Source organism: Hippichthys cyanospilos, chromosome 8 (assembly GCF_059441005.1).
Source record: "Hippichthys cyanospilos isolate Australia breed blue-spotted pipefish chromosome 8, RoL_Hcya_1.0, whole genome shotgun sequence".
NCBI classification, from domain to species: Eukaryota; Metazoa; Chordata; class Actinopteri; order Syngnathiformes; family Syngnathidae; genus Hippichthys; species Hippichthys cyanospilos.
In genome coordinates this window covers 11,304,479-11,323,006 of record NC_142376.1, presented here as the reverse complement: position 1 = coordinate 11,323,006, position 18,528 = coordinate 11,304,479, and the positions used below count along the sequence as shown (strand labels likewise).

Below are 18,528 nucleotides of genomic sequence, written 5' to 3'. Positions count from 1 at the left end.
CTCATTTTGTTACACTGTCTCGCAAAGCAGACTGAAGTAGTATGATGATTCCTTGCACATCTATAGATTCAAGCAAAAAACATTTATAATTGAATCCGATCAAATCATTTTTCATCGAATATCAAATCAAATCATGAGATTGATATGTAACTCATATTTAGGAGCTGTGCGATTTCCACGCCTTTGTATATTTTCTGCATTTCAAGTACCTGAAGTAATTCCTGTTTTTTTAATGAGGAAACAAAAAATCTTTTAAAACACTCACCATTTAATTGAAATAATAATTGAAAATATTCATCATCCGTCCTTCAGGAAACCGCATAGTATTAAAAAAAAAAAAATGGGTGTTCAGTTCAAAAGGGCATATGTTCATCTGTTATTCTTTCATGAATAAATTATACAATAAATAGTGGTAGAATATTGGCTCACAGTCAGTACCCCAATTAACAGTGCTCTTTGATTTACCAGCCAGCATGTACAGTATACATATTTGCAAATGTTGAAATTGTATTATTGCATGTTCATTAAATTTAAATATAATACATTTGCACGGTTGGTTCTTTTTATAAAGAAATTATGATATTCAAGGTGACTACTGAATGGTGAGGCAGCACTCGATGCCCTATATTGAAAAGGCGCCACTGGTTAATTGCATCTGTCAGATATTGACCACATTAAACATAATCTAACACATTATCTGTGCAACAAGGACAAATGTAAAATAACCATCAAACAATATATTATATTTTGTAACTAGCATATTATTAATCGCATCTACTTTTATGCTTCTTTATCCGACTCCACTCAGAGACTGGATCCAGGATCTGTCTGCCTATGCCACGTCCACTTTTCTGCGAGCAGCGGAGCTTGGCACACAGATCAAGCAACCCTGGATTGTGGCAAATTCCGCCATATACTTATGGAACTACAACAGACACTTACTGGTTACTGGAGACTATAACTGTCTCATCCCCACCTTCCAAAGTCTGGTAGAGATGTTCCAAAAGACAGAGTGCACAGGGTAGGAACGCGTTGCTGTCCATCACTTGGCTTCTTCCACCTGACGCATTTGAAAGGATTGTAGATCCTGTCATTGTTGTTAGACTGATTGCAGCACATTTATCATGCAATCTGAGTCTTATAACCTTTTTGGCAACAATATTGAAGCACTATATCGGATGCATACGTTTGTCCAAAAATATCTTCTTGTACTACAGGGGAAAACAAAAATATTAATCTAGTGCATTTTTCAAGAATTAGCTCAACCCAGTTTTATTTCCAGAGCAGTTTAAAGACAGTTGAAAAGAAATACTGTACAGAAATAGAACTCAAACATAAAAAAGACCATTGTCTCTAGAGGGGACAGACGGGTCCTCGCTGATGTTTGTGCCAATGCACCAAACAGCTGTTCAAAGTACTCGCCCTTCATTAAGTCCTTGGAGAGGGACGCGGGAGAGTGCTTCCTCTGGGGATAGCTTTGTTCTGTCGGGAGACTTCATTGCTCACGTGGGCAATGGCAGTGAGACTTGGAAGGGCATAAATAAAATAATTAAAAAAATAAACATTTAATTAGGTTTTACAGTAAGGCAGGTTTTACAGTCTTATCTAACGTGCATCAGGAGGTCATTCCATAGCTATTGACGCTAGCGACAGAACAACCGTGTACCTTTTGACAACAGAACTTCCAGGAGTAGAACATGAGGCACTGCTCAGGAGTAGAGCCCTATTTGGTCCATCCACGTTGTTGTTGAACCTCTTGTTAAAGCGACTAAACATTCCCAAGACCATTAATTTTGTCATCCCTAGAAATCATGCTCTGCTGGTGCTCCTGTGTGATGCTGTTGCTCGGGGTTTGTACCAGCATCTTGTTGTACCGGACATAGAACAAGCCAATCAACAAGAGAAGGGAAAAGTGAAATCTGAGAAGGCGAGCAGTGGTCAAGCTCCTGTGCTGGAGCCTGATGCCCTTCTTAAGGTCCACAAAGCTTTTGAGGTTTGTCACTGTATTGTGCTAGCAAGATACCCCTTTGTGATTCAATTCAGATTCAATTCTGAATAGTTAGCTCTTATATCCAGAAATGATTACAATGTTATTTTCATACTTCATAGCACTCCCTGTTGCCAAAATAAATAACAGTAAAGTCCCCTCAAATAGAATTATTTTGGAAGGACAATTCTTTTAAAAACTAGATGGAGAAATTGCATGTGAATGTTCATCGTTGAATACAAAATTGCGGAACCATGGAGTACTTTGGAATCCCAGAATCTAATAGAATAATTTTCAATATTATGAAACAATATTTAACAAGGTGAAGAAATATTGAACAATATAAAACACCAAAAAGATAAGATTTGTGACTTGTCGTTTAAAAGCTGGAAAAAAAAGGTTTTGGCCGAGATGAAGAACAGTTTAGTGTTGGAATAGTTAAAACAGTAATTATATGAGCAAAACAAAAAAACTGTGAATTTTAGATTCTCACAGAGGACTGTGAAAGTTAGAAATGAGAAAAATCATAGTTTGGGAAGCATGAAAATTCAAAACATGTTGAAGTTGGAATGGTTTTAATCCAAAATGTTGACAAAATTGAATGGCAAAATAAAACAATAATAATGATTAAAGTAGCTCAACACATGAATGCTGAAAGCATTCACGCATCAAATACACAATTGAAAGTTCAAATCATTTATTATAATCTGAATTGGAACTGAGTCAATACAAACATGAGTATTCCAAGAGCTTCAACTCCAATAATTACTACATGCTGTTTATCCTATTAAATAAATACTGTAAAAACTTCATATTACTTTTTCTTTTGATTCTTAGCTGTGTAATTATGCCCTTTCCATATCCAATGGCAACCCCACCGGAGAGGCAGTACCCATTGCTGTCCAAAAGCAACTGGTAGCCACATGGGCACGAATCAAGATCCTTCAGCAGCAGATTGGCTGCCAAATGGACACAGATGAAAAGGTACCATTCTACCTGTCAGACTGTTGGGTTTGAATAAACACTTCATGGAATATGTTTACACACAATGCAGCTAGACGGGATGGGCAAATATGCCAATATCAGTTAATATATACCAAGACACATCTTCCATATGAGTCTTGCTGCAGAAGAGAGACTTTGCAAGCTGTAGCAAAACTGAATCAATGCAATAAAATGTGGCATTATGTAAAAAAGTGCAACAAAATTTGGTGCCGGTCCATATTGGCATAGGAAATATATGTAATTTTGGGCGCCACCAGATGCTTCACCTAAAACAGAATCAAGTTCCTCCCATTGTTGATGCCATTCATTCTCCAGACCTCAATCCCATTTAAAACATATAGCGGGGGGATGTACACACATACTTTGATTTTAAATATATTTTTTCAAATAATAATAATTAGAGTAATGTCATTGTTCCCCATTCAATACATACTTTTTCATTAAAGGTTGGTTTTTGCTCTTTAGAAAATCCTGTTAGTCCTACGTTTTTTCACAAAAAGGGGTGCAAGTAATTATGGAGAGCTCTGCATAATGCATGCAATGTTGAACTTGTGTGTGTGTGTGTGTGATGTGATGCTGTGTAAGACTGAGAAAGAAAGAGCTGGTCTGCTTGGTTTTTTTTTGGCAATTAGCACACACACTACTGTGTATTTATGAATGATGAGGTTTTTCCAATGTTTAGGTACAAGAAACGAATTAGTCAATAGGTTCTTGACAGAAAACTAATATTATCAACACAAAATTTATTGAATAACAATATGCGCCTACCAAGTCAGCCCTTTAAACAGACACTCCAAAACGGTGTTGCTGAATAGACAATATGCCATGTTAATTTTTGTTTCGTTAATTTTATAAATGGTTATACAAATGGAAAAGATCTATTTTCCCCATCAACACTCGCCTTTGCTCACTGTCAAATTAATGCATAGAGGTGCCATTTGCACCCGCATTTTTGATGCTGTATTTAAAGATGCAGAAACAGCCAGTACAGTCCATCATACTGTAAGTGTGATAGCCAGCCAATAAGTAAGGCATTAACGCTAACTAAAAATAAGCGTCTAGTGTCTGAATGCTGAGCATTGTGATGTTTCCAGCTTTGCATTCAGTAACTCAATCGTTTGCTGTCTTGGAACTGGAATCTATTAACATTAAGTAACTAAGTATGGACAAATGTGTATGAACAAATAAATAAGCTAATGATCTAAAACATATTGCGTTCTCCATCAAAAATTGTGGAGTCAGTATTATGCTGTGATAAATGTAACCTTGTATGTATAACTGCTAAGTGAATGGACTCATTGATTGTTTTTGACATTTTTTTTTTTTATTATGCCATTGCATCAGCTGAATTATGTGGTATACAGGGCTATACTCTAGTTAATGCTTCTGAAGTGATTTGACAACGCTTCACAATGCAGATAAATGACCATGAACACTACACGCTACTGTGAAAACAAACAATTAGTTTTTGCCAATGATCTCAATGTTCTACGATGGCCAAGTCACTGGCTTCATCCCAAACCAACAGAGCAATCTTACTGAATGCAAAAATGAAACCTAAGATACCACCAAACACACACCACTGTATATGCTTGAAGTACAGGCCTGGCAAATCGTTTTCAGGATACTCTGATGTTCATGGGCTTCACATGCAAACTTGCCAAGAGTTGAAGATCAAAACATCTGAATCATCCTTATTGTGCCATCGCCTTGTAATGATGGAGGGGATTTTGTGTCCCTATGAACCAAGATGCATGGTTTCACAGAAGTGTGAAACCACCATTTCGTATGTCAAAAGCGAGAAACAATGCACCATCAATGCTATAGTGGGTGAGGGGCGCTGCACGCTGGACTATGGATTTTTTACTGCGATCAACTCTTCCAACCAGCCGGGGATCTTCCACTCTCTATCATACTGAACAAATTCAACCAATTCTGCTCCGTGTCTCTCCAGAACTGGATCGAATAGCTCTGATCACCTTGCATGCAGCTGCCTCTCCCTCAACAAATATAGTCAAACATTCCAATACCTCCTTACTACACCCTGAGCAAGTACTGATTATTGAATTCATGCATTACATGTGTTTAGACGAGTCATCTTATGTATATGTTTCTATCAGTGGCTTCATTGGCTTTATCAAGCAATTTTCCCACTGGATTACTCCTGAGCTGGGTTTAAAGGCATCAAAATGAGAATTGGCACCTTCAAATCTGAAGCCTGTCTGTCTTCAGTCAGAAGTGTATAGAGTGCCCTCCCCAGGTCAGATAGATACGAGTCATTCAAATATGTTGAGATCTTGCTCATGATCAGGGAAGGATGGAGCATGGGATTGACAGGCAGATTTGTGCAGTCTGCATTGAAGCTGCTGACCTAAAACATGAAGCGTTTGTTTGACCTATTAATCTACAGTATGTCACTACCTAATATAACTAGGCTCATGAATAACAAATGTGTGCTTTCCTAATTAAAGTGCTGCCCCCGTGACACGTCCCCAAATAAGCACAAGATAATGGACGGTTGGTTGCGGACAATCTGACTAATGCCAAATATCAAAAAGAGTATATTGAACACACATGCAACTGAGATACATAGTTTACTTGGTATACTTGAATTTATAGCTTGAGTTCATATTTTTTAAGCAAAAAACATCTTGTTTTGGATTGACAACAGAGTGTTTTCCTCAAGTAACAAGGTGGCTTGTCTCCATACCCAGAAAGCTAGATCACAGACTTGCCTTTAAAAAGCCACTGCTGTTGCTACATGGCAGTGCTTCAAAACTTGAAAGTTTTGACTAGATTTCTGTGCTATAGAAGTGAGAAAAATTCCCCCCAACTATTTCTGGCTTTGTGTTTCTTTGACACCCACAGCATCTATTATATTACTCTCCCTGGCTACACAGAGTGAGAAAACATTTGCTTCATTTTCCCAGATAGCATCCTGCTTGATTTACTTTGCTCTTGGGAAAAAAAACAACAACACATGACTGCAGTTGACTTTTAACAGACGAGAAAAATGGATTGTGAGGATGTTTAAAGGAAGTACTGATAGACTTTTAAAAAGAGCTTTATAGTGATTAACCCACTCATTATGTGTTCTTCTCAATGATCCACCTACATCGGTTTTCCAAGTGCTATTTTGTTACTTTTGTGATTTCAACATACAATATCATAGTGTAAACAACACTATGATCATGATATATCATGATGTCACATTTATCTATGCAGTAAAGGAAATGAGTGTCACTAAAAATAACTGATAGGTAACCATATCCCTACATTCCTGAGCTTGATGTGTTTTTGGGGGTCCAAGCTAATTTGCTCTGTTCCTTCCCAGTCATACAGAGAACGGCGATAATATAATAAATGATGTCCGTTTATAATTGCTATCCATCATTCATAAGCGCTCATATTTTCAACTTGCAAATCTTGCATTATAAACAGGCTTTATAATTTAACTTTCACAGTTTTTGGGAAATGTCTTTAGATAATTACACTGCAAGTATATGTACACAGCTATTGTATGACAACCTGCCTAAAATAGTTTTCTTCAGTTGTAGTAATTGCAATCTTTTGGGAAATTTCTTTGTACTTCTGGACTATTTTGTTGCTTGTTAGCATTTAAAATAAATAAATAAACAAAAAAATATATACATTTTTTTTTTCCCACCCCAATTCCAAATGCCTGGGGATGTTGAGATCGTGGCTGATTTCTGATCATATGATTGGGATTGGAACATCTATAATAATAATTATTTATATTATTACAGTAAAACAATTATAATTACAATAATGAATTACAAAATACAATACATAATTACACTGTTATTGTGAAATGGTTGTCCAAGTAGCATTACTAAATACGTCATTAGCCCGTTGGCTATTTTTATGTCAAAAACTTTTGTCTTGATCTAATTTTCAAATTATACTATTGTACAGCCATTGATTTGTTAAATTCATGTAAAATTCATAACCAACCATGAGTACAAAGAAGATCTCTGCGCACAACTTAAAGCTCATGGATTGTCATTGTTCCAACTTGTCAGCTTGAAGACATGTCACCTATGACGCCGATGACCCGTGTGCTGATTGCAGTGGAGATGCTTCAGTCCTATAAAAATTCCAGTCCCTCAGAAGGTTATGATCCCAGTCTCTCAACAGTACGTACCTGCATCTTTGTGTTTTCTAACATTTGACTTGGTGAGTGACCATATGTTGAGCTGTTGAATGCCTAGACAATGAATTGTCTAAATTTTCTTTCTCCTTCAAGCATCCTCTTCTCCCGTTGGATACCATATTCTCATTTTATTTGCTCCAATCAACTTCTTAATCTCTCCATTACCACACTCTTACATATAAATTCTCTCCTTCTTTTCTTTTTATAACTTTTGTCGCAAAAAGCTGGTGACAATGGTGTCTAATTGCAAGTGGACTGATGCTGTGGTGGAGTTACAGACATGGTGTCAGCTTGCTGCATTCTGCCACCATGCCAAAGAGTACAGTTTGTCCCTGAGCTGCACTGAGAGAGCCATGCAACTTGAGGATGCAGCATCAAAGTGTCTTAAGACCACACCTTGCCTTTTGTAAGTACATGGAATTCTTGAAATCATTACTTGTGTGCTTGAAATAGTAAGTAGACTAATAAATAGGTTTAGTGTTGGGCAGTTTTATTGTTCATATATTGAATGTACTGTAGATAAAAATATCCAAGATAATTAAAAAAAAAAAAAAAGGACGATCAGTTATATGGACTTGCAACACTTGTGCTGTTTGCATAGCTCAGGCCCAGGCTCGCCTTCACCAACCGGTTTGCCTGCGCTAAAGGTAGTCAAGTGCCATAATTTAAAAAAACAAAAAAAGACAACAACGACAGCAATTTGTTGATAATTTGTTGTCAACTTGGGTTGATGCCAGAGCCTGTCAAAATCAGCTAACAGTGAGCCATGAAGTATACAGTAATTGTAACTAACAGTGAATCAAAACACAAATTGAGGTTCTCAGAAATAAAGCTCTTGTGTCAAACGTATAGAATTTATACATGGGAAAGTGGGGTGTTATAAAGACCTATTAGCTTTGAGCTGTTATTAATCTCATAACTTCCCTAGGTATGGCTCACCTGCTGTAAATGAGATGCTGAGCACGGCAGCCTGTTTGAGGGGTTTGAGCTCAATTCACGAGTCTAACGGAGATGTGCATAATTACAAGACTGCTATGGACATGCTTCTGTCCAGTGTCAGGTGCTGTATTCATTGCACTAATTGTACCTCTCTCGTCCATCCAAATCAAGAATCATTACTTACTCAGCCTCACATTCACGTATGAATGAAACTATTCGAGTGCATATTCTCTTCACAGATATGCACAAAAGGCTGGGCATTCAGAACTATGTTTTACAGCTGCAAGACATTATTGGAACAATTGCCTCCTTCTAGCACAATCACCGGAGGAAAGATACCAGCTCAAAGAGCCCTTGGAGGCGATTCTCAATGCTCTCCTCAACACCTATCCCAAACATACAAACGTATGACTCTCTTTCTTTTGCCATGTTGACACTTACACAGACCTTTATTTTCCACTGTGATCGTGCGTGAGAAGGGCCTGGCGCTAATATTGGCAGCCAAGATTTTTGTTAATAGAATGATATTTTCCAAAATTAAATTGGTTTCCTTCCTATCAATCTGAGTACATAGACAGCAGGGCTCCAAACCAATTCATTATTTATGAAATGATGAGAACTTGTGAAACTTGGGAGTGAGAAAGGCTCCCTTAGGCATCTCTTGGCAGAAAGCAAAACTTCCAATGGGAAAAAAAGCCTTTGCTAAATGTACTGTAGATTATGTAATGACTCGAAACACCTCTCCCTCTTGGCTGTGTGTGTGTGTGTGTGTGCGTGTGTGTGTGTGTGTGTGTGTGTATATATATATATATATATATATATATATATATATATATATATATATATATATATATATATATATATATATATATATATATATATATATATATATATATAACCCTAAGATCATATATATAAGATCATATATATATATATATATATATATATATATATATATATATATATATATATATATATATATATATATATATATATATATATATATATATATATATATATATATATATATATATATATATATATATATATATATATATGCTGTGTCTTCAAAAAACAAAATTAAAAACTTAAACTGAAAGAAGCCAAATCGTGGTGTGCTTCAAGGTGATATGTATCGGACGTCTTGAATTAGTATACTTTAGAGCTAATAGTTTTCAAATTCTATGTTTCAGAAACAGGACAAAGTGCAGAAAGGAGCTCCCCTTGGGAGTTCGAAACCTGAAGCCCCAAGTAAGGGTTATGTACGGTACATGGATCCTGGCATGTTTTATCTTATTGGAATAGTCTTTTTTTATTGTGTTCATTTTAAAATCTTATGATGTTAGGGAGCAAATCAGATAGTTTCTAACATTGTATATCAGCTTCAGTTGTATACTCCTCTGCTTGTGTGTGCATCTGTGAACAGATGAAGAACTCCTAACCCTAAGATCATCCATGTACTCTCTGTTGCTTCAAATATGCATCGATAAAGCCGATTCCAAAGGTGCTTTGCAGCTGTTGGATAATGCCGTTAGAGATATGCCTGGCACTAAACACCGGCTGTCAGTAAAAACTACTAAGAATATTTATTTACAAAAAAAACAGAAGATGGAACATCCTTTAAAGTTACTGTTATCTGTGTTTCACAGGCTTCTGCTGAAATATCGCATACAAATTAAGGCACGACTGGGAGAAAGCGTATTGATGGACATGCAGACGTTACAAGGCAAAGAAGAGCAGAATTGTTCATTGATGTGGCACAAGGCAGCATTGTGTTCTTGCAACGTAACACAGCAGATGACCTGCTATCAGAAATCAGTCACCTCTCTTATGGTAATGCTGTCGCTAACTGATGCATATCTCATGATAGAAACATTCAAGGCAGGCTTTGGAGTCCATGACAAAGATTTTACCACCATCTTGTGGAAACAAAATATCATTACAGTTGTTTTGCAAAAGTTGAATGCAGGGAATGGTAAAATAACAAATATTTGCATGCTTCTTCTTTTGTTTATATCTTATGCTCTACATATGTGATGACATTAAAGTCTGAAGAAAATCAATGGCAGAAGGTCAGCTTCCTGCTAGCCTTTGGAGCATGGCTGTACTGTCACAACATGTCTGTAGAGGAGGCCCAGCACCAGGTTCAGTGGGCCATTGACATTCTTCTGCATTTGGAGACAGAGCACTCAGAAAAACCTGGTATTATTTGCTGACTAAACTTGCTCTTTCTCTTACTGTTGATGTATTTGGTTTATTGAGTTCAGTTTTTCTTTTCACTTTCATTTGTACAGATGTACCTGTATCAGGTGAGTGCAACTTTTGTCTGATCAGTCATTTGGATTGGCTTTAACCCAGTCATTTAAGGTCTTGAATTTTTAAAGTATTTTTCATATATGTAGCCTAAAATGGGGGGTTTTGTTGGTGGTTGGTTTCCAAATATGCATATCATTCCTTTATTTAGTTTTTCTGAATATATACCAGGGTGAGTGCTACTGGATTCACCGTTTTACCCACACCACAGTCCTCTTTCTGTCATGTAGTCTATGCATAATCTGTCCATCTGTATCAGACAACCCCTTATTTGTTTTGATATTTTGAATTTTCTGTTTAGAAGAAGACTCTCAAAAGACGGATCCGGGCTCAGCGAAATGTGAAACTCTCGCTGTTGTTCAAGGCCTGTCATTCACACAGACTGTGTCCAGTCTGAAGGAGGTGCAACGCCTTGACAGTTTGGTACAAGCACACACACTGCTTGCTGTCATGGCAGACAGGAATTCACCCGAGCACCAGTTCAACCTGCTCCGAGCATATGACTTTGTTCTTCAAATATGGCAGGTTAGTATGTTGGACAGAGGAAACATTTTTTCAGGGGTGCCCCTTAACTAAAATTTTTGACTCAAACCATAAACTGAAAATGATAAAAGCTTGACTGAAAACAGAAAATGGCCTGTAATGTCTTAAGCTATGCCCTGCTTGGGTCTGTAAATGATTAAAAAAGAAGGATACAAATTTGCATACTATGGCTCTGAATAATATTATTGTTCAGTATTTTAACACCTGTTTAGTGGCCACTAATTTTAATGCGATCAATTTTCTTGGTAATAAATGTTGTAGTATTCGTTTACAATGTTAATAGGTTTAGTCTTTATTTTGATGAATTTATAAACCTATATACTTAGAGTAGTTAGTCTCTAGCGCTGATGGTTGAGAATTGCGGCAGTCCAAGTACAACCTGTATGAACTGATCCTTTGAATGGGTATCAGGGAAAAAACCTGGAAAACATGCAGGATACTGGCCCTCGAGGACCAGGTTTGGACACTCCTGATTTATAATAATCTTTTTTTTTTTCCTAGAAACAATGATTACCTTTAGAAGAGATAACAACTACCAAATATGGAAATATTCATAACACGATGTATTTTATTTTATTTGAAAAGGAACTTATGTAAAGTAAGTCTTAACTATTTTTGATCTAATGATGAGACACTTGCCCAAAAGAAGATTGGCCAGCCAGAGCCCAGACTTGAATGCAGAGTGAACATCTTTGGAGTGTCTTGAAAATGATTGTGCACAGACGTCTCCTGTCCAACCTGATTGGGTTTGAGAATCACTCCAAAGAAGAATAGGCATAACTGCCTGATGATAGGTGTGCTAAGCCTATGGCATCATATTCCAGAAGACTTGAGGCTGTATTTGCTGCCAAAGGTGGATCAGCAAAGTATTGAGCGAAGGCAGTGAATATTTATGTAAATAAGATTTCTTAGTTTACTATTTTTATTTAAAAAAATTCCCCCGCGCCCAAACTTTTTTTCCTCTGTCATGTCTGTATTGTGTGGAGAAATTTGAGGTAAAAATGAATTTAATACAGTTTAGAATGCAGCTGTGACATGACAAAATGTGGAAAAAGTCAAGCACTGTGAATGCTTTCTGGATACACTGAAGAGAAAACAGAATTGGCCCAAGTGATTGAGCCCTGAGGCATCACACGTGTCCACCCACAAGTCACAATGTCCTTGCGTTGTAAAACAAAGTCATTTAAATTTGGAAATTTTTAATCTGTGCAGGTGTCAACAGCGGTTGTTTCTATGACTCCCAGTGAACATCCAAAAGGCCAGGGTGCCACTCCTGCCGGGATGAAAAAAGACAAGGGCAAAGGCAAAAAAGTGAAAGATGTACTTTCTTTCTACAATTACATTTCTCTCAATTTACTTTAATATGTAGTCTTCTATGACGTATAGCAATGCATTATTTGTGTGTCCATCTGCTTACCCAGCCTATCACACCAGAGGTGGCTCCCAAACCTTCCTTGGATTCTTCTCTTCCTTCTACCCTGGAATATTGGGTTAGATACACTTGCTCGGATCAGGTCCGTTATACGTTCAAAACAAACTGTAACCCACAGTGCATCAGTATTCACAGTATTACAAATCAGGTAAGGCTACTTAATGTGCAAGGGCATTGTTCGCCAAATGTCTTTACGTGGTTATCTACTACTTGTAAGATGTTAGGATCCTGACTATAGTTTCATTTCTACAATAAAAAGATCATTTTACTTGATGGATTTTATTTACCTCTTGTTAGACCCAGAGCTTGTTTTATCTTGACCTTCTGGAAAAGGAGCTACATTCACTCTCATTGAGCCATCTGACCCTCCCCATTATGCACCTAGCTGAAACGCTTGCTCACGACCTTTTGGATAGGAGGAACCTTTCTGACCTTTATCGACTCAGGTATAATATATAATGCACGGTATAGATCACATAGTTAAATAACCGGAGTTAATTTGTTTAATTCATTCATGCTCTAGAAATATCCACTTGGCCTCCTGGGAAACCAACATCGTGTAAAGTGTGGTAATCATATATTTTTCTTTCTTCCCTTCTCTCATTATCAGAATAGTAAAGACCTGCTCTCAGCTTGGCATGGAGACTCATACCTCATATCATGAAAATCTCATGCATCTGATGAAAATACAAGAACAAGAACAGATCATGTATGTGTAAGGGGAAAGTATGGGCTTTTTTTGTGCTTAAAGCATCATTTGCCTACGGTAAATTTTATTCTGTCTCTCAGGTGCCACAGAGCAATCACTCTTTTACATGAGAGAAGACGCCTCTACAAAGCACATGAAGAGGTCAGGCCCAAAAAGTTTTTTTTGATTTAATGTTAAGAGTTTTTGCCACATAGCTGTGGGTGTTGTGAAAGTGCTACATCAATAAAGATTGCATCGGATTCACATGTAGTGATAACCCTTATATAAACTGTGTTACATGTGTGTGAGGTGAGTGTTAGTAACATTCGACACAAAGGTAATCATTTAGGGGTCTCAGGCAAGTATGGTGATTTACTGTATTATGAATAAGACTGATTTGGTTGGTTTGGTTGTCAAAACAGCTGGATCCCCAATTAAACATTTACGAAAACATTTTTTCTCACTTTATTGTTACCTGTACAGTCTCAAAAATTTATTATTTTTTAATGGGTCTTGTTTTTTGTGTGAAAAAAGTTAGAAATGATGTATCTCAGTCAATTTTTTTTTATATCAAACAACTCTTTGAAATAAATAACCTAAACTAATCTTGCAACCGAATGAAAGTAACAAAGGTGGTTTCATGTTTTTATGACTGTATCTAATTTTCAGTTATCCCTCTTTTTAGAAATCTGATAAGGAGTCACATTTTCAGAAGAAAAATGTATTTAAGTTGAATATTTGGGTTGACAAAGCGGAGGTTTGCATGGAGATGGGGCTGTACCAAGGAGCCCGGCAGCTCCTGGCAGAAGCTCAGTTAGTTGCTTTGGTGAGTTGATAGAATAGCGATTGAAGTTCATAAAGGTTAACGTCTTATAATGTTCCTTTACATTGTTTAATCACATTAGGAATTTGAAGACCAGACTGTCATGCCAAGAATTTTGCTCGGTATGGCTACTTTAGCTTGTGACGAGAAAAACCACGTACAGGCCCTGAACCTTCTGGATAAGGCCCAAGCTCTGGGTGGGGACGAGTACTTCTGGTACAAGTTTACCCTTACAAAGGTTGCAGCTGTGGTAGGCCAAAGACTCCAGGATGCACAAGCCAAGGTAAAGAAGAGCCTATAAAATAGACTAATTTTTCCAAACTGTTTCAACATAAACGCATCTTTATTTGTAACAGATTGATCAGATTATCAAGCAAGGGTGTGAGGCTTTGACAGTGGTTCTGAAGCAGCGGGTGAACCGAGTCCCAGAGATCACATTTTTAATTACATCGTTAGAAATGAGGTAATTGCATGTATTATGTCAGCAAACTATTTACAGTGTATGTTCTAAAGATTCAAGAAAGTGTCTGAAACTCCTACTAAATATCTGGCCTTTGAAGGACAGTGTCCCTTAGGTGGCTGCATTTGCCTTGAATGTCTTTGTCACATCAGCTGGAAAAAAGAAAGAAAGAAAATCAATAAAATTTGTTCTTTCTTCTAGGGGTGCCATTGAGTGTATATGTTCCATTTCTGGCAGTGATCCTGGAGTTGTACTGCCCACTAAGGAACTCCAGATGCTCAAAGCTGCCTGTGATACGCTCGGGCAATGTGCAAAAGTTTTCACTCAATTCAACTATAGGGACCATGCTGCAAAGAGCCATGAAGAGTGCACATATGGTCTGAGGTCAGTATGGGCAAAGTTCATGCAGATTTTTGTGGCGCTTGAAGTCCTCTTGTTGAAAAGAAACAAACATAATATTAGTTGATAATAATAGTTGATGACCTCTCACATTAAACATTGAATACGTGTAAGAAAGCCCATGTTATTATTTTTGAGTCAGTGATTTGCTGATAACTGACCCTCAAAAAATCCTCTCACACATTTTTTTCTCCCTTTAAATCATTGTCCACCCTCTTAAGATTTCTAGCCAACCAGGCTACAGACAAAAAGGAAAAGCAGCGTTTTCTGCTCGATGGACTCTCCCACATGCAGTTAGCCATCTCAGAACAAGAATGTGTGGTTTTGAATGCTGAAAATTTGCTCTACTTGGAAGAGGCGGTAAGTAAACAGCCCCACACACAATTTGAATTTGTCTTGAGCAGAAGGTGAAATTTTTCTATTATTTGTCCGAATCATTAACCCTAACCTGTCACACAGGAAGTTTTATTTTCACAAACGAACTTGCTCATAAAGTTGTCGAGGAAAGATACGTATAATCAAAGGCGATTTGAGGAAAGTTCCTTTTCATACCAAGCATAATAACACGATTATGTATAAACTGCAAATGCTAGCTCAATAGAGATTTTTTTCTACCATTCATTTTTAGAGAGGTATCAAGCAGTCATTTTTGTTACATAGGTTAAGAATGATATCAAATCTGCAATAACTACTCCTTTTTACAGTACTAGACAAAAGTTTGGAAACCATCAAATTCACATCTTTTCAAACACATTAAGAGGTCAGTAAAATCAAGCTGTTCACCTTTGGCATGTACAGTTGTGAAATGAAAGTCGTCCTACGTCATAAAACATCATCCATATCATGAAGCCTACTGAGAAAATACTAAGACGTGCAAATCCGCTATCTTGACAAAAGGTGCCAATGAAGAATGAGAACTATAAAAAAAATGTTAAGTTTTACCATATAATGTAATTAAATAATTATTTCTTTATATTGAAAATTGAAGTATTAATGTATAATGTATAATATATATATATATATATATATATATATATATATATATATATATATATATATATATATATATATATATATACATGTAATGAACACTGATTAAAAGGATGTTTCAAGCCTTTTCACTGATACTAAATTTATTGCTTTATTTTCAATGTCAAAAACCACAAAAATTGCTCCAAATACAGACAAATAAAGACTTTGTCAATGGTGCTTGTGAACAGAATAATGCAAGACAAATAACAGCAAAGTCTGAAGGCTGGAGAGCCAGGGAGGGAAGATTCAGCAAATTTACACATAGAAGAACACTTAAAAAAAATAATATTGAAAAGGTCTACATAATAAATATTGAATGAATATCCCTAACATCTGTTGGAGAGTCAAGTACAATTGGGTTTGTGTCAGAGCTCCTTTTAGCTGGTACAAAAACGTAGTAGTAGTAGTGATGTATGTCCAGCAGATGGTACTGCTGCCCAATCTGTTGTGGCATCCAATTTTAGTAGGTACAATAATTGAATTTAGTGCTATTTTTAGACCAGTGCTATTTAACAATGTCACTTTGCTTCCATTATAAAATACATCGACTTTTTGATGTGCCATTCCAATGTGTTCTCAATATCTCTCTATTTTGCAATATTTCTATATTTCTATTTCTATTTCTATTTCTCAATATATAATGTATATCTCAATGTCGCAAAGAATAGAACACACTGAAGGAAGAAGTAGTACAACTAAACACATTTTACATTTAAATGTGTCCAATTAATGTTCTAATTCGAGCAGCATTAGAATTTATTGAAACATCTACGGATACTCATGCTGCATGTTTTTTCATGTTGATGATCTGTATAAAGAGCAGTGTGATGGAACGTGGAAAATGAATACACACTACCTGCCTTCGCTTTTGGAGGGCGTATCGGAGCAAAAGCTGGCGAATGAATGGCCCTGTAAAAAATGAATATTTGCAGTGATTCGTTAAGTGTAAACAGTTATGATAGGTTGTTTACGTAATATGCTTAATCCAAAAACAATTTTGTATCAAGACGTTTTCATTCATTTTCTTTATAGCCAGTATATGTGTTAAAAAAAAAAATCTTGACTAGAAGTACTCTGTAGAAATCTAAGACTGGTCCAGTGTTTCTTAAAACATTTTAAAAAGGTTATATGATGAGTAAAATGTATTGTATTGTATTGTATTGTATTGAAGGTCTAAAAAATTCAGAATTACTGTTGATCTTTAAATTACAAGGCCGCATGTATACTGTACATATCTCTCTGGTTTGTGATTCAACTCTCATGTGAGCTGGTGCGTATGGTTTTTCTGTGTTTGCCAGAGTTGCGGAGTGTTATTGTCACCCAAGTGGACACTGATACGCCTGCGTCTCACACTGTCAGATGTTTGCTTGGCAGCGCTGGAGGAGCATTGTGAAGAAATTGTAAACCGAGCACTGGTCAAGGACAAGTCTATTGCTGAGAGAGCAATTGAGGATTTTATGCGCAGCATACCCGAAACCAACTCCATTGAACAAGTAAACCCCGCATAAACTTTATAAACCTACTATATAAAATTGACTGGAAAAGATAGAGAAAGAGTGCACAAACTAAATAGATATCTGTGTTGATATGATAGTATAGTATGACTAATGCTTAACCCGCATTGCGTCCATAATAAACTTTCCACACTTGATCATTTCACAGCGCCATATTCTACACAAAATGGGACCACCCAATTCAAGCATGGAAGAACATGCAAACTCTTCAAAGCACACAAAACCTTTCAGCAACAATGCATTTTTGTGAACAATAGTACAAATTACCCTGACTTGGCGATTACACCACTGACCATAATGATCTGTTTTGAAAAGCCAAATTACCATTCAGCACGTCAAAACTGCGTATCAGCAATCGCATTGGCAAACACTTCAAATGGCAAATTGGTCATTCAATATTAACGACTTGAAGATGAAGAAGACAAAGCTTGAGAGAGGTATTTAAGGATGCAGCGGAAACAAGTTTAGAGCTCAAGCTTTGCTTCAATCAGATTAATGAATAGTATAATTGCACAGGTGATATAGTTTAGCTTTCGTTCAAGCACATTGCAGTTAAGTATGGCAATCATTCTCTAATTAAGGCTTTGCTGCCTCCTCCTCCATCTTTTTCAACCTCTATCTTCGTAGTGGATAATAGCAACAATAATAGCTGTGAGGAAATTTACCGCAGCACAAGCACCTCCTTCTTTCCATTTTACCCGACTGTTATCATCATTTTATTCTTGTAAACCCGCGTAGTTTGTCAAAACAGGTGCTCGCAAGTGTTAGGCTTTCCACGTGATGATAGGAATCGTGATTTTGATTTTGGCTGATGATAATGATTATTATTATTAAATACTGCATACCCCAGATTATCCTTGTGTCTTCTACAGGAATGGATGAATGTGGGCAGCACACTGGGTCAGATGTCGTTGGGCCAGCTGGCTGCAGTGAACTCTTGCTCGCTGGACGACATGGAGATGAGAGCACGTTGTCTAGGTTTGATGGGAAAGACCCTTAGACTGTTGGCTGTGCAGGAGGATCCTGTTTATATGTCTTCTCTCTGGGACGGAGACCCAAAGGTACAAAACACTCAACTGAAATTCAACTTTCAGGAAAAAAAAGCAATTCCTTCACAGTGTGTCACTTATATTTACTCATATTTACAATGCCAGACTTGCGCTGGGCACCAAAATAGGGCACTTAACTCATTCAGAGCAAAGATCAATTCAAAGTGATA

At 36.9% G+C, this 18,528-nt stretch overlaps 1 protein-coding gene across 1 annotated transcript in view; it reads left to right on the top strand.

The window, feature by feature from the left end:
- cfap46 (cilia and flagella associated protein 46) overlaps positions 1-18,528 on the top strand; it is a 48,925-nt gene that overhangs the window by 13,665 nt on the left and 16,732 nt on the right. Inside the window, exons 18-41 of the mRNA XM_088421480.1 lie at positions 809-1,021; positions 1,807-1,993; positions 2,825-2,971; positions 7,036-7,149; positions 7,391-7,572; positions 8,095-8,226; positions 8,345-8,510; positions 9,305-9,356; positions 9,532-9,667; positions 9,755-9,938; positions 10,154-10,307; positions 10,720-10,943; positions 12,174-12,281; positions 12,383-12,541; positions 12,691-12,839; positions 13,004-13,102; positions 13,183-13,243; positions 13,767-13,907; positions 13,987-14,187; positions 14,261-14,367; positions 14,566-14,748; positions 14,985-15,123; positions 17,094-17,288; positions 18,182-18,370. Coding sequence (XP_088277606.1) covers positions 809-1,021; positions 1,807-1,993; positions 2,825-2,971; positions 7,036-7,149; positions 7,391-7,572; positions 8,095-8,226; positions 8,345-8,510; positions 9,305-9,356; positions 9,532-9,667; positions 9,755-9,938; positions 10,154-10,307; positions 10,720-10,943; positions 12,174-12,281; positions 12,383-12,541; positions 12,691-12,839; positions 13,004-13,102; positions 13,183-13,243; positions 13,767-13,907; positions 13,987-14,187; positions 14,261-14,367; positions 14,566-14,748; positions 14,985-15,123; positions 17,094-17,288; positions 18,182-18,370 — 3,622 coding nt within the window. The remainder of the gene's footprint in view (positions 1-808; positions 1,022-1,806; positions 1,994-2,824; positions 2,972-7,035; positions 7,150-7,390; positions 7,573-8,094; positions 8,227-8,344; positions 8,511-9,304; positions 9,357-9,531; positions 9,668-9,754; positions 9,939-10,153; positions 10,308-10,719; positions 10,944-12,173; positions 12,282-12,382; positions 12,542-12,690; positions 12,840-13,003; positions 13,103-13,182; positions 13,244-13,766; positions 13,908-13,986; positions 14,188-14,260; positions 14,368-14,565; positions 14,749-14,984; positions 15,124-17,093; positions 17,289-18,181; positions 18,371-18,528) is intronic.